Source organism: Salmo trutta, unplaced genomic scaffold (assembly GCF_901001165.1).
Source record: "Salmo trutta unplaced genomic scaffold, fSalTru1.1, whole genome shotgun sequence".
NCBI lineage: Eukaryota > Metazoa > Chordata > Actinopteri > Salmoniformes > Salmonidae > Salmo > Salmo trutta.
In genome coordinates, this window is record NW_021823412.1 from 1,571,918 (window position 1) to 1,586,377 (window position 14,460).

Consider the following 14,460-nt stretch of genomic DNA (forward strand, 5'->3'; position numbering starts at 1 on the left):
TTAGGTTGGTACTCCAACACTGTTACTATCCATTCTACCATTAGGTTGGTACTCCAACAGTGTTGATCTGAAGCAGTGAACAAAGACAGGGGTCCAGCTCCACAAGAAGGTTGATCATCCTGGAACATGACTCAGTTCCTTTTCTCAACACCATGTCGATGATGTCACGTGCCTTCTCTGTCCTCTCAGCTATCACCTTCACTGACTCCATTTCCTCCTGGTTTATGACTGTGTGTTGCAGTAGTCCGTCCAGCAGTTCATTCAGGACAGGTCCTGACACTCGTTTCACAAACTCTGTCCGTACAGAACGCAGCTGCTGCTCTGCAGAACCAGTCAGACTGCTCTCAGCCGGACCTCCTGCCCCCAACACAGCACCTGAGAGTCAGGTTACAAAATAACTACATTTGTACATTTACATTTCAGTCATTTAGAAACAGACTCCTAAAATAAAAGTATTGAGAAAACATGATCTTTCACAATAACGACCTGAACATATCACATATTCACATTTAGGGCCGGTTTCACAGACATAGAAAAACAGGCTGGGTCATTCAGAACCAGGCTAATCTACATCAAGTCCTGGAGGAGATGTCATTGGGTCATTCAGAACCAGGCTAATCTACATCAAGTCCTGGAGGAGATGTCATTGGGTCATTCAGAACCAGGCTAATCTACATCAAGTCCTGGAGGAGATGTCATTGGGTCATTCAGAACCAGGCTAATCTACATCAAGTCCTGGAGGAGATGTCATTGGGTCATTCAGAACCAGGTTAATCTACATCAAGTCCTGGAGGAGATGTCATTCAGAACCAGGCTAATCTACATCAAGTCCTGGAGGAGATGTCATTGGGTCATTCAGAACCAGACTAATCTACATCAAGTCCTGGAGGAGATGTCATTGTTCTTGAAGACAGTCTTTTATAATCAGGACTAGTCCAGGTCCTACAGTAAACCATGTTGACTGACCCTCAAGTCATTGGTTTGTATCTCTCATGTTTACTTACTAGTTGAATGGGTTTCAGTGATGTATTCATCTGAAAGATAAACAACATGAGGTTATAATATCACTCTAAATAGCATCTGGTACTAAAGTACAAAGTGATGATTGACATGTGCTCCTACCGTGTGATACCATTTCTTTCCATACTGTCCTCTCATCATCACTGAATAACTCCATCTCAATGTCAACCCCTGTCATTTTCACAATCGCCCTGAAAAAGCTTGTTGTGCTGTCTCTTTGTATGAGATGAATCCTCTGGAGAGAGAGAGAGAGAGAGGGAGGGAGGTTAAACATCAATTAAAAACACAACACCAAATCTTCCTCCACATTAACTCAACACAACAGCCTCTGAATACCCCATATACTCAAACAGATCAATGTTAACCATTTTGTAACAGGCAAACTCAACCCTCAGTCTGGCTGCCAACATCCCCTCCAGCATTCCCACCACGTCCACAGACCCCTGTCCAGGCAAACTCAACCCTCAGTCTGGCTGCCAACATCCCCTCCAGCATTCCCACCACGTCCACAGACCCCTGTCCAGGCAAACTCAACCCTCAGTCTGGCTGCCAACATCCCCTCCAGCATTCCCACCACGTCCACAGACCCCTGTCCCCGAATACTGTTCTTTCATGTTTTCCAAATTGCTAATTTAGCTGCCCCTGACACAAAGTTAAGAGAACTACACCCCTTCTACTAAACCTGGACTTTGTCCCAAATATAAACATTTGGGAAGAGAAAACCTCTCCTAGAGCTGAGAACCAACCAGTGATCAGGTCAATCATCCCGACCAACCTGGGACACTGTAAGAACAGATGTACCAGAGTTTCAGACTCAGCACAGAATGGACACCCCTCCCCAACATGACAAACTCTCCAAGTCTGCATAACAGACCCATAGAATGGAGTCAGGCCAGACAAATCATCCCCCTCCAGCTTTAAGAGGAAAAGGTGCTTGTCTAAGCCCAAACAGCCTGCTCTCCTCATCAATGTGTAGACTGTATCCACCCAGCTAGAACCGTCACTGTACAACAGTCTCTGGGCTGCTTGAAGCCAGAAAGCCTTGTCCATCCAGGCCTTGTCCATCCTGGTGCAGTGGCAGGTACAGGGCTGCAGCTTTAATCCAATGTTGTCCCGACCAGAAGAAATGGACAAGGGTCCTGTGAAGCTCTTGTATCAGGTGGCTGTAAAATCATTAGTCTGTGCCACAGCGTAGAGGTGGCTAGGTTATTATCTACCAGCACCCTTCCCCTATAAGACAGCTGGGGTAGCACCCATTTCCACCTAGACAATCTGGCACACACCTTCTCCACTACACAATCCCAGTTATTTTTCTGAAAGACATCGGAGCCTAGAAAAAGTCTTCATCCCAACCGTGGAGTGGACCCTATCTGAAGCTGACCTGCCCACAGTGATTCACTCCTTCCCCAATTAACTCTACCTGAGGAGACCCCCTCACACACCTTTAGAGCGTTTGAGAGAACCTTAACATCCTCACCCCCTGTAATAAAAACTGTCACGTCATCAGCATACGCAGACCGTGCTATCGCGGGACCCTTCATAACCCCTGGCACAGAGAAACCAGTAAGCCTCGCTCTTAAAAAACAAAGTATTGGTTCAATTGCCAGACAATATAACTGTCCTGAAGTTGGGCATCCCTGCCTAATACCCCTTTGGACAGGGATGGGGCAACTCAAACCACCCCCACCTTCATCATACATGAGGCCCCAGCATACAGTAAACTCATCCAAGACAAAAAAACATCCCCAAACCCAAAGGCTTTCATTGTTTTGAACATGTACTGGTGGTCCACATGGTCAAAAGCCTTCTCCTGATCCAAAGAAAGTAAACCCACATTCACATCAGACAGTTTACAAACGTCTAAAACATCTCTTATTAGAAATAATAACCCTCAATTCTTCCCAAAACAACAAAAACTTTTCCCAAAACATGGCGTCATGTAATATCGGCACATTAAAATACCAATAAGGTGATGACCTTCATGGACAGGACAAGTGAATATCAACAGTAACAATATGGTGATCAGAAAAACCCTCAGCAGTAATGTCACCTTACAACCCTACTACAGTAGAGATCAGATACATACAACCTGTCTATCCTTGCTGCACCGACACCACCTTCATTAACTACTACAGTAGTGATCAGATACATACAACCTGTCTGACCTTGCTGTACCGACACCACCTTCATTAACTACTACAGTAGAGCTCAGATACATACAAACTGTCTGACCTTGCTGCACCGACACCACCTTCATTAACTACTACAGTAGAGCTCAGATACATACAACCTGTCTGACCTTGCTGCACCGACACCACCTTCATTAACTACTACAGTAGAGCTCAGATACATACAACCTGTCTAACCTTGCTGCACTGACACCACCTTCATTAACTACTACAGTAGAGCTCAGATACATACAAACTGTCTGACCTTGCTGCACTGACACCACCTTCATTAACTACTACAGTAGAGCTCAGATACATACAACCTGTCTGACCTTGCTGCACCGACACCACCTTCATTAACTACTACAGTAGAGCTCAGATACATACAACCTGTCTGACCTTGCTGCACCGACACCACCTTCATTAACTACTACAGTAGAGCTCAGATACATACAAACTGTCTGACCTTGCTGCACCGACACCACCTTCATTAACTACTACAGTAGAGCTCAGATACATACAACCTGTCTAACCTTGCTGCACTGACACCACCTTCATTAACTACTACAGTAGAGCTCAGATACATACAAACTGTCTGACCTTGCTGCACTGACACCACCTTCATTAACTACTACAGTAGAGCTCAGATACATACAACCTGTCTGACCTTGCTGCACCGACACCACCTTCATTAACTACTACAGTAGAGCTCAGATACATACAACCTGTCTGACCTTGCTGCACCGACACCACCTTCATTAACTACTACAGTAGAGCTCAGATACATACAACCTGTCTAACCTTGCTGCACTGACACCACCTTCATTAACTACTACAGTAGTGATCAGATACATACAACCTGTCTAACCTTGCTGCACTGACACCACCTTCATTAACTTTTAACCATGTGTACTGCCTAACTTTTTCATTTCTTACTCTCCACATATCAGAAATCTCAAACTCGGTTAGAAGACCAGACAGACAAGTAGCTGACCGCAGGTGAGGTTCTTCAGCAGTGTGATCAACAGTAAAATCCAGTGTACCGTTCCAGTCCAACCCTAAAACCATACACCCCTCTTGGTCACATTGTCTTAAGGTTTCCTTTATTTGATCAAATCCAGCAATACGCTCTCTACCCTCATTAGGAGCAGAAACATTACAAAAAAACATTGACCAATAAAACCCAACCCGTGACAATCTCTAGATACCACAGTCACCCTTAAGCCTGAGGAAAACTAAATTGCCGTCCCAGCACTGAAAGTAGTACTATGACTGAGTATATGCTGCCCCTCCCACCATATTCCCCAGTCAACCTCATTAGCCTCATCACTATGTATCTCCTGTTGGAAAACTACATGAAGCCTTTTCTGTTTTATTACTTCTAATACCCAGGCCAATTTAACAGATTTCCCAAAAGTCTGGTCCAGAAACCCATTTACCTCACCTAGATTGTGAATTGAGTCATCGCCAGCTGCTATCAGCTGAAATATCCATATCCTTCTTCTGATCCTCCTCAACTGAGGCCACAGACCCCTGACTCCCCTCTGCTTGACCAGCACAAAAATATCCTGTGGTGTTCTGCATTAGCATCGAATAGCCCCCGCGATATGCAACTTTTCAGGGAAGTTAGGAACCAATATTCACAGGCAGTTAGGAAAGCTAAGCCTAGCTTTTTCAAACAGAAATGTACATCCTGTAGCATAAACTCAAAAAAGTTCTGGGACACTGTAAAGTCCATGGAGAATAAGAGCACCTTCTCCCAGCTGCCCACTGCACTGAGGCTAGGAAACACTGTCACCACCGATAAATCCACTATAATTGAGAATTTCAATAAGCATTTTTCTACGGCTGGCCATGCTTTCCACCTGGCTACCCCTACCTCGATCATCAGCCCTGCCTGGCCAAGGCTTTCGACTCTGTCAATCACCACATTCTTATTGGCAGACTCAACAGCCTTGGTTTCTCAAATGTTTGCCTTGCCTGGTTCACCAACTACTTCTCTGATAGAGTTCAGTGTGTCAAATCGGAGGGCCTGTTGTCCGGACCTCTGACAGTCTCTATGGGGGTGGCACAGGGTTAAATTCTTGGGCCGACTCTCTCTGGTTAGACTGTAAACTTTCCTTCCAGACTCACATTAAGCATCTCCAATCCAAAGTTAAATCTAGAATTGGCTTCCTATTCCGCAACAAAGCATCCTTCACTCATGCTACCAAACACACCCTCGTAAAACTGACCATACTACCGATCCTTGACTTCGGTGATGTCATTTATAAAATAGCCTCCAACACTCTACTCAGCAAACTGGATGCAGTCTATCACAGTGCCATCCGTTTTGTCACCAAAGCCCCATATCCTACCCACCACTGCGACCTGTACGCTCTCGTTGGCTGGCCCTCGCTTCAGACTCGCCGCCAAACCCACTGGCTCCAGGTCATCTATAAGTCTCTGCTAGGTAAAGCCCTGCCTTATCTCAGCTCACTGGTCACCATAGCAGCACCCACCCGTAGCACGCGCTCCAGCAGGTATATCTCACTGGTCATCCCCAAAGCCAATTCTTCCTTTTGCAGCCTTTCCTTCCAGTTCTCTGCTGCCAATGACTGGAACGAACTGCAAAAATCACTGATGCTGGAGACTCATATCTCCCTCACTAGCTTTAAGCACCAGCTGTCAGAGCAGCTCACAGATCACGGCACATAGCCCATCTGTAAATAGCCCACCCAACACCTCATCCCCATACTGTATTTATTCATTTATCTTGCTCCTTTGCACCCCAGTATCTACACTTGCATATTCATCTTCTGTACATCTACCATTCCAGTGTTTAATTGCTATATTGTAATTACTTCACCACCATGGCCTATTTATTGCCTTACCTCTCTTATCCTACCTCATTTGCACACACTGTATATAGACTTTTTCTACTGTATTATTGACTGTATGTTTGTTTATTCCATGTGTAACTCTGTCTTGTTGTATGTGTCGAACTGCTTTGCTTTATCTTGACCAGGTCGCAGTTGTAAATGAGAACTTGTTCTCAACTGGCCTATCTGGTTAAATAAAGGTTAAATAAAAATAAAATAAAACCTCCCCACTTGTATCACATCACTAGTACCGGTCATCTCCTCCACTACCTGGGAGACTAGCTCCACCTGAACCCCCTCCTGTACCCCATTACTAGTAGTGGACATCTCCTCCACTACCTGTTAGACCAGCTCCACCTGAACCCCCTCCTGTACCCCATCACTCATACTGGGCATCTCCTCCACTATCTGAGAGACTAGCTCCACCTAAACCCCCTCCTGTACCCCATCACTCATACTGGGCATCTCCTCCACTACCTGAGAGACTAGCCCCACCTGAACCCCCTCCTGTACCCCATCACGCGTACTGGGCATCTCCACTACCTGAGAGACTAGCCCCACCTGAACCCCCTCCTGTACCCCATCATGCGTACTGGGCATCTTCTCAGCAGTCTGGGGAAATGACTCCCCTGATCCATCCTGAGCTCCTACAACAATATTTTTCTGCTGCACATGAGACGCTATGTTCCGCTCTGGTACAAACTGCAACTCAGTACCCTCAACACAAACAACTTGTTCCTCAGCAACAGGTGCTTGTGGCTGCTCTACCACTGTCAGCCCACCTATCCCTACATTAGTGAGCCCAGGCGTTACGAGGACCACCTGCAAGCATGTTGCTTATGGCCAACATCCCCACACTCAAATCACTGTTGACTACCCGTACCAGCATAAGCCATATACAGTCTGTTGTCATACTTGACTTTAAACGAGAACTCCAAAGTCTGCTCCGGTGAATCCAAAAACATAAACACCTGTCGCCCGAAACGACAACCTTTTTCAGAGCCGAGTGTTTGAAACCCAACTTCCCAAACCGCAATAACTCATGCTCCAATCGCTCATTTGTAATAAAAGGTGGTAAATTCAAAATCGTAACCCTTGTTGACGGAGAAACAGCGGTGTAACTTTTTCATAGCCTACCTTCTCTCCTACTGAGACCAGATACTCCTCCACAGTGACAGTAGCTTCAGTAACACACCTCAAGCCGTGCCCAAGTGGCAGGGACGCCGACCACATGTGGGTCGCCATCCCCACCAACACCAGGACAATTCAACAAGAAATACAATATATCTAATTCTACCACTGAAAAAAACCTGAATCAGCAGAAAAAGAAAAAACACCAAAAAAATGCAACTAGAAAGAAACCACAGGCCAGACAACACTCACACTCGCTCATACAATACCCAGCATGCACCAAACACTGCCAGCATAGAGAGAGAGAGAGATGTGACAGAGAGAACGAGACAGAGAGAGAGAGATGTGACAGAGAGAGACTGAGAGATGTGACAGAGAGAGACAGAGATGTGACAGAGAGAGAGATGTGACAGATGTGACAGAGAGAGAGACAGAGAGATGTGACTTAAATGTCAGATTCATGTTCTTATTCTACTGAAACTGTACCTGTGGATTGATGGCGGTAGAAAAGGGAATGTTCAGTCTGAAGGAACTATTCAGTTTTAGGGACTGCTCTGGATTTGTGATGAGAATCCTTTTAGACCCTTCAGACATTTCCTGTTGTTTCACAGCCTGCGACACGAGGCATGGAATACACAGCCAGTCAATGTATAGTCTAATTCAAACATTATTCAGAAAACTAGCAACACACTATTCTCTTCATTTAATGAGTGTCAACATAAACTGCACCACTGGTTAGTTAAGGTCATCTCTAAAATAATGGTCCCTCACCTGTATTTGGCTGGGGTTCCAGGGGAACAGGTATAGGCGAGAAATTAATGTTTCCCTTTTCACTGTCAGATAGAGCATCAGCTCACAGTGGACATCTACGTCCCAAGACAGTAATCTCAGTATCGGACCGATAGGTGAGAACTTGGGATGGAGAATCTTAGCATGGAATCTGGTGACCTCATGCACTTCCTCTAAAGACACTCCATGTTCCTCTACATGAAGAATCTTCATCTCATTCCTCAGGGAAGGGTTGGTCCCTGAACAACACAATAGAAAGGAGACAGAAAGACAAATATTTTATTATTCATCCAACTAACACACACAGATTATGCAGTACCAGATCACAGTAAACTCAAACTCCCAGAATAGTTCATTCATTCATTCAGGAAGTGAAACTCAGTTACATGGAAATGTCTTTCTGAATACTATTTCTATATGGTTTTACCTAAACAGACACAGTGTGGCAGATGAACTTCCTCCAGTTCACCTAACTCCATAGTGATGTCCAGCAATGGACCACCTTGTGTGTACTGCATGTCTTTCAGAAGTTGACTGTAGGGATCCCAGTTCCTGAAGTGATACTTCAGAATGACATCTCTCTCACACAGCCAGCGGAGCCCAGACACTGTGCACTCATAACTCCCTTTGGGTGTCCTGTGTCTGAGGGCAACAACAATATATGGTAGAGAGGGTCAATGGTCAAATGGAGAGGTTGGATTAGAAGACTATTCCCAAAGGTAATGGGGAAATACACTAGCAGGTGGAATGAAATGTTAAAAGTAGTTATTTTACCTGAACATTGTCACTCCCTGGACAGTGGAAGTCAAGGGCTCAATCTGAAGCCAGTGTGTGGAGTCCTGAACAAGGACAAGCATGTCAGTAATACATATGGGGCCTGTTTCCTGGACACAGATTGAGTCTAGCGCTGGACTTAAAGCATGCTCAATGGAAGTTTCAATAGAAAGATCTTTAAGGTCCAGGACTAGACTTAATCTGTGTCTGGGAAACTGGCCCATTAACCAAAGTAACTAATCTAATGTATTTATTCAATGTTACATGGAATGCTGGTGATTTATCAATTCAACTGTCTGACAAAATATAACATCAGCTAAAATCCTGCATGACTACAAGCAGAACACAGGACTGTCTATATCCCAGTATGAATGGTTGGTCAGTACACACCTGGCTTTGAGACTGTGTTTATATTACTAAAGCAGAACACAGGACTGTCTATATCCCAGTATGAATGGTTGGTCAGTACACACCTGGCTTTGAGACTGTGTTTATATTACTAAAGCAGAACACAGGACTGTCTATATCCCAGTATGAATGGTTGGTCAGTACACACCTGGCTTTGAGACTGTGTTTATATTACTAAAGCAGAACACAGGACTGTCTAAATCCCAGTATGAATGGTTGGTCAGTACACACCTGGCTTTGAGACTGTGTTTATATTACTAAAGCAGAACACAGGACTGTCTAAATCCCAGTATGAATGGTTGGTCAGTACACACCTGGCTTTGAGACTGTGTTTATATTACTAAAGCAGAACACAGGACTGTCTATATCCCAGTATGAATGGTTGGTCAGTACACACCTGGCTTTGAGACTGTTTATATTACTAAAGCAGAACACAGGACTGTCTAAATCCCAGTATGAATGGTTGGTCAGTACACACCTGGCTTTGAGACTGTGTTTATATTACTAAAGCAGAACACAGGACTGTCTATATCCCAGTATGAATGGTTGGTCAGTACACACCTGGCTTTGAGACTGTGTTTATATTACTAAAGCAGAACACAGGACTGTCTATATCCCAGTATGAATGGTTGGTCAGTACACACCTGGCTTTGAGACTGTGTTTATATTACTAAAGCAGAACACAGGACTGTCTATATCCCAGTATGAATGGTTGGTCAGTACACACCTGGCTTTGAGACTGTTTATATTACTAAAGCAGAACACAGGACTGTCTAAATCCCAGTATGAATGGTTGGTCAGTACACACCTGGCTTTGAGACTGTGCCTGACTCCTGCTGTTTTCAACTCTCTAGAGACAGCAGGAGCGGTAGAGATACTCTGAATGATCGGCAATGAAAATCCAACTGACATTTCCTCCTGAGGTGCTGACCTGTTGCACCCTCGACATCCACTGTGATTATTATTATTTGACCCTGCTGGTCATCTATGAACATTCGAACATCTTGGCCATGTACTGTTATAATCTCCACCCGGCACAGCCAGAAGAGGACTGGCCACCACTCATAGCCTGGTTCCTCTCTAGGTTTCTTCCTAGGTTCTGGCCTTTCTAGGGAGTTTTTCCTAGCCACCGTGCTTCTACACCTGCATTGCTTGCTGTTTGAGGTTTTAGGCTGGGTTTCTGTACAGCACTTTGAGATATCAGCTGATGTAAGAAGGGCTTTATAAATACATTTGATTTGATGTAAAAGTAAGAATTGACTTTGACTTACCTCAACATGGTCACAAGTCTTACAGCTCTGAGGAATCACTAAAGTCAAAAGTAGTTGTTATTTAAAACAGAATCTTATTGTAATAAAAATAAATATAAGTGATCAACAGTCTCAGAATGTACACTCATTAGCATACCATAATCTGACATTAGTGTTATATTAATGAATGTTTGTGGAAGCAGGAAACAACATCGTTCTGGTCCATGTTTTGTAGATGTTGGGGCCTGATATCTGGTAGATCCTAGGATGAGAGCTTAAAGGTAGAGTCAGATAAATGATGATGTACGAGCAGCACCACAGATATTGTGATGAGCAAGATGTCTGACTTCTCTCTCACACAGTCAAACAGTATCTGCCCATGTGGAAAGGTTCTCTTCACTCTCTTACAGAGTGGTAACCACGGAAACAAAACAGCGGTCTAGCCTTGCGGTACAACGCTCTTAGTTGTTGTAGAAATTGACCCACTATACGGACCTGTTAATGGTGGGTCACGACGTGTCAGAGTAAATGTATAATTATTTCATTAATTACTGGAATTGATTCGGCCAAGTGCATCTGCGCTCTCTGCCTTTTAACAGCGGTCTCTGCTCCGTTTGGCAGCTGCGTGAGTGGGAAAAGGAGATGCCCGTGTGCTTCGCGGTTCACCGGATATTTTTTCTGCAGTTTTCTTGAAGGACACATCGTTCAGCAGCAGATGATGCCCTGTCAGCCACTGACTTGTCATTCCCACTCAACATCACTCACCGCTATCATCAAATGGACTCATGCTAGCCACAAGTTCTGAATGAGCTCAATTGTCATAAAACGCAAATACAGGGATGAGTTGCTCTCGCTTTCATACAAACGGAGAAATAACGAGGAGCGCCCACTGTGTGTTTTGTGCGGGGACGTGTTTAACGGTAGTAATGTTGTGGATGGGTTTACCATCCACAACATGATGGTGAACCCAGGGAGGTCTTTCAGAACAAGGCAGAATGCTTCAGGATGCTTCAAGTCAGCTAGCAAGGCATTGTTGTCATTTTATAACAGGCGATGATAAGCAGAAATAAGGGAGTACTAACTCTCATTGTAGTAGAAGTGAGTTTCTCTTTCAAACAATCCCCTGGCCTTGTACACAGCTATTAGCTCAAATTAGCCAAAGCAAGCTAGCTAGTTAGTGATGGTGCAACCCTTAGTAACAGTACAGATGAATATAAAAAATGATCAGGCCTGTAGATATTATTGTTGAAACCTAGTCTAGGTTGGAACTGTTGCTGTTTAAATACAAGTAATAAATTAGTATTCTGAACTGGAATAAACTTATTGAAGCAAGTTGATTTGAGGTAAACACTCATCTACAGCAGGAAGCGGTCTCCTGTCTGACTGAGAAAGGCAAACACTCATCTACAGCAGGAAGCGGTCTCCTGTCTGACTGAGAAAGGCAAACACTCATCTACAGCAGGAAGCGGTCTCCTGTCTGACTGAGAAAGGCAAACACTCATCTACAGCAGGAAGTGGTCTCCTGTCTGACTGAGAAAGGCAAACACTCATCTACAGCAGGAAGCGGTCTCCTGTCTGACTGAGAAAGGTAAACACTCATCTACAGCAGGAAGTGGTCTCCTGTCTGACTGAGAAAGGCAAACACTCATCTACAGCAGGAAGTGGTCTCCTGTCTGACTGAGAAAGGCAAACACTCATCTACAGCACGAAGCGGTCTCCTGTCTGACTGAGAAAGGCAAACACTCATCTACAGCAGGAAGCGGTCTCCTGTCTGACTGAGAAAGGCAAACACTCATCTACAGCAGGAAGCGGTCTCCTGTCTGACTGAGAAAGCAGTAGATGTTCTGATCCAGTTTGGTTCCACATACCCATGTGAGTCAGGGTTCTCAACTCTGACATACTTAAAACAAGTACAGAAACAAGGCTGAGTATGACCTCAGTGTTGCATTGATAAACACGGAGCCCAGAATAGACCTGCTCGTTGAAGACTTCAACCAGTCACACACCTCTCATTAGGACTGTGTGTGTTTTCTAGTCTACACCTGTGTGATGTGATCAATCACTTTATTCCAGTTAAGGATGAAAATTATTTATTGTATTTTAGCAGCAACAGTTACATCCTACACAGATATGTAAGAGTGTTTTTAATGGGGGAAAATGAACATTAATATATATTTATTTAATTTCATTGTTTTTTGTTTTTGTCTATATTGCATCTGTTTTAGGCATAAGGTCAGTGAAATGTACCGATATTTACGTATAGTTGCATATTTTCCTAAGCTTGGGTCCCAGGAAAACACAACATTTGTAATTTGGGTCCCAGGCTGAAAAAGTTTAAGAACCCCTGCACTATGGTGTTTACTTTGTGCATCTACGTCATATTGCTGACTCTACCTTTAAGTTTGTTTTGACCAAATAGATCACGATTGTGGATTGTGTTCCTTGTCTGGGACTCAACTATGATGAACGCTTTAATCATATTTTGACTTAAAAACAATTATCAGTTAACTCACATTTCTCAGGTCCAGGCTTGATACAACACTCTCTACCATGGTCTCTGGTGTTCTCAGGTCCAGGCTTGATACAACTCTCTCTACCATGGTCTCTGGTGTTCTCAGGTCCAGGCTTGATACAACTCTCTCCACCATGGTCTCTGGTGTTCTCAGGTCCAGGCTTGATACAACTCTCTCCACCATGGTCTCTGGTGTTCTCAGGTCCAGGCTTGATACAACTCTCTCCACCATGGTCTCTGGTGTTCTCAGGTCCAGGCTTGATACAACTCTCTCCACCATGGTCTCTGGTGTTCTCAGGTCCAGGCTTGATACAACTCTCTCCACCATGGTCTCTGGTGTTCTCAGGTCCAGGCTTGATACAACTCTCTCCACCATGGTCTCTGGTGTTCTCAGGTCCAGGCTTGATACAACTCTCTCCACCATGGTCTCTGGTGTTCTCAGGTCCAGGCTTGATACAACTCTCTCTACCATGGTCTCTGGTGTTCTCAGGTCCAGGCTTGATACAACTCTCTCTACCATGGTCTCTGGTGTTCTCAGGTCCAGGCTTGATACAACTCTCTCCACCATGGTCTCTGGTGTTCTCAGGTCCAGGCTTGATACAACTCTCTCCACCATGGTCTCTGGTGTTCTCAGGTCCAGGCTTGATACAACTCTCTCCACCATGGTCTCTGGTGTTCTCAGGTCCAGGCTTGATACAACTCTCTCCACCATGGTCTCTGGTGTTCTCAGGTCCAGGCTTGATACAACTCTCTCCACCATGGTCTCTGGTGTTCTCAGGTCCAGGCTTGATACAACTCTCTCCACCATGGTCTCTGGTGTTCTCAGGTCCAGGCTTGATACAACTCTCTCCACCATGGTCTCTGGTGTTGGTAAAGCAGAAGGATAGACTGTGATTAAACTATATACAACTTATAAAGGCTTTATATAGCATACATACAGTCTTCATAAGCAATACAAAATGTGTATAAATGGTGACAGAACAGCTCCCTATGTAGAGTGCATTGTCAAATGTGACATGACATACTATGTCAACTTCAAAATGTGGTCCTGTGTAGCTCAGTTGGAAGAGCATGGTGCTTGCAATGTTAGGGTTGTGGGTTGGGAGTCGAATTATGTAAATGTGACATAACCCCCTATGTCAACTTTGATAAAATCAATACTGATGGTGACATTACATGTGACATTGCATATCTTGAGGAAAGCCCCTAGAGATGTGAAGTCACCAGGTATCATGAGTTACATACCCCCCTAGAGATGTGAAGTCACCACTACTACTAATCTAACTGTCTGTAGGTCCAACAGAACACATTAAAACACACTACTACTAATCTAACTGTCTGTAGGTCCAACAGAACACACCACTACTACTAATCTAACTGTCTGTAGGTCCAACAGAACACATTAAAACACACCACTACTACTAATCTGTCTGTAGGTCCAACAGAACACATTAAAACACACCACTACTACTACTAATCTAACTGTCTGTAGGTCCAACAGAACACATTAAAACCCACCACTACTACTACTAATCTAACTGTCTGTA

At 44.3% G+C, this 14,460-nt stretch overlaps 2 protein-coding genes across 2 annotated transcripts in view; both read right to left on the bottom strand.

The window, feature by feature from the left end:
* Positions 1 to 12,965, bottom strand: LOC115190794 (NACHT, LRR and PYD domains-containing protein 1b allele 3-like). The gene is made up of 9 exons (XM_029748872.1): positions 12,915 to 12,965; positions 10,423 to 10,460; positions 8,744 to 8,808; positions 8,397 to 8,611; positions 7,952 to 8,208; positions 7,667 to 7,792; positions 1,123 to 1,255; positions 1,005 to 1,034; positions 1 to 375 (listed from the first exon to the last, which is right to left on the bottom strand). Exons 3-9 carry the CDS (start codon positions 8,749 to 8,751, stop codon positions 41 to 43), a joined length of 1,104 nt encoding a protein of 367 aa, XP_029604732.1. The 5' UTR covers positions 8,752 to 8,808; positions 10,423 to 10,460; positions 12,915 to 12,965; the 3' UTR covers positions 1 to 40.
* Positions 12,515 to 14,460, bottom strand: part of LOC115190848 (NACHT, LRR and PYD domains-containing protein 3-like) — a 20,093-nt gene continuing 18,147 nt past the window's right edge. Inside the window, exons 10-11 of the mRNA XM_029748907.1 lie at positions 13,733 to 13,774; positions 12,515 to 12,521 (exon numbers count right to left, since the gene is read on the bottom strand). Coding sequence (XP_029604767.1) covers positions 12,515 to 12,521; positions 13,733 to 13,774 — 49 coding nt within the window. The remainder of the gene's footprint in view (positions 12,522 to 13,732; positions 13,775 to 14,460) is intronic.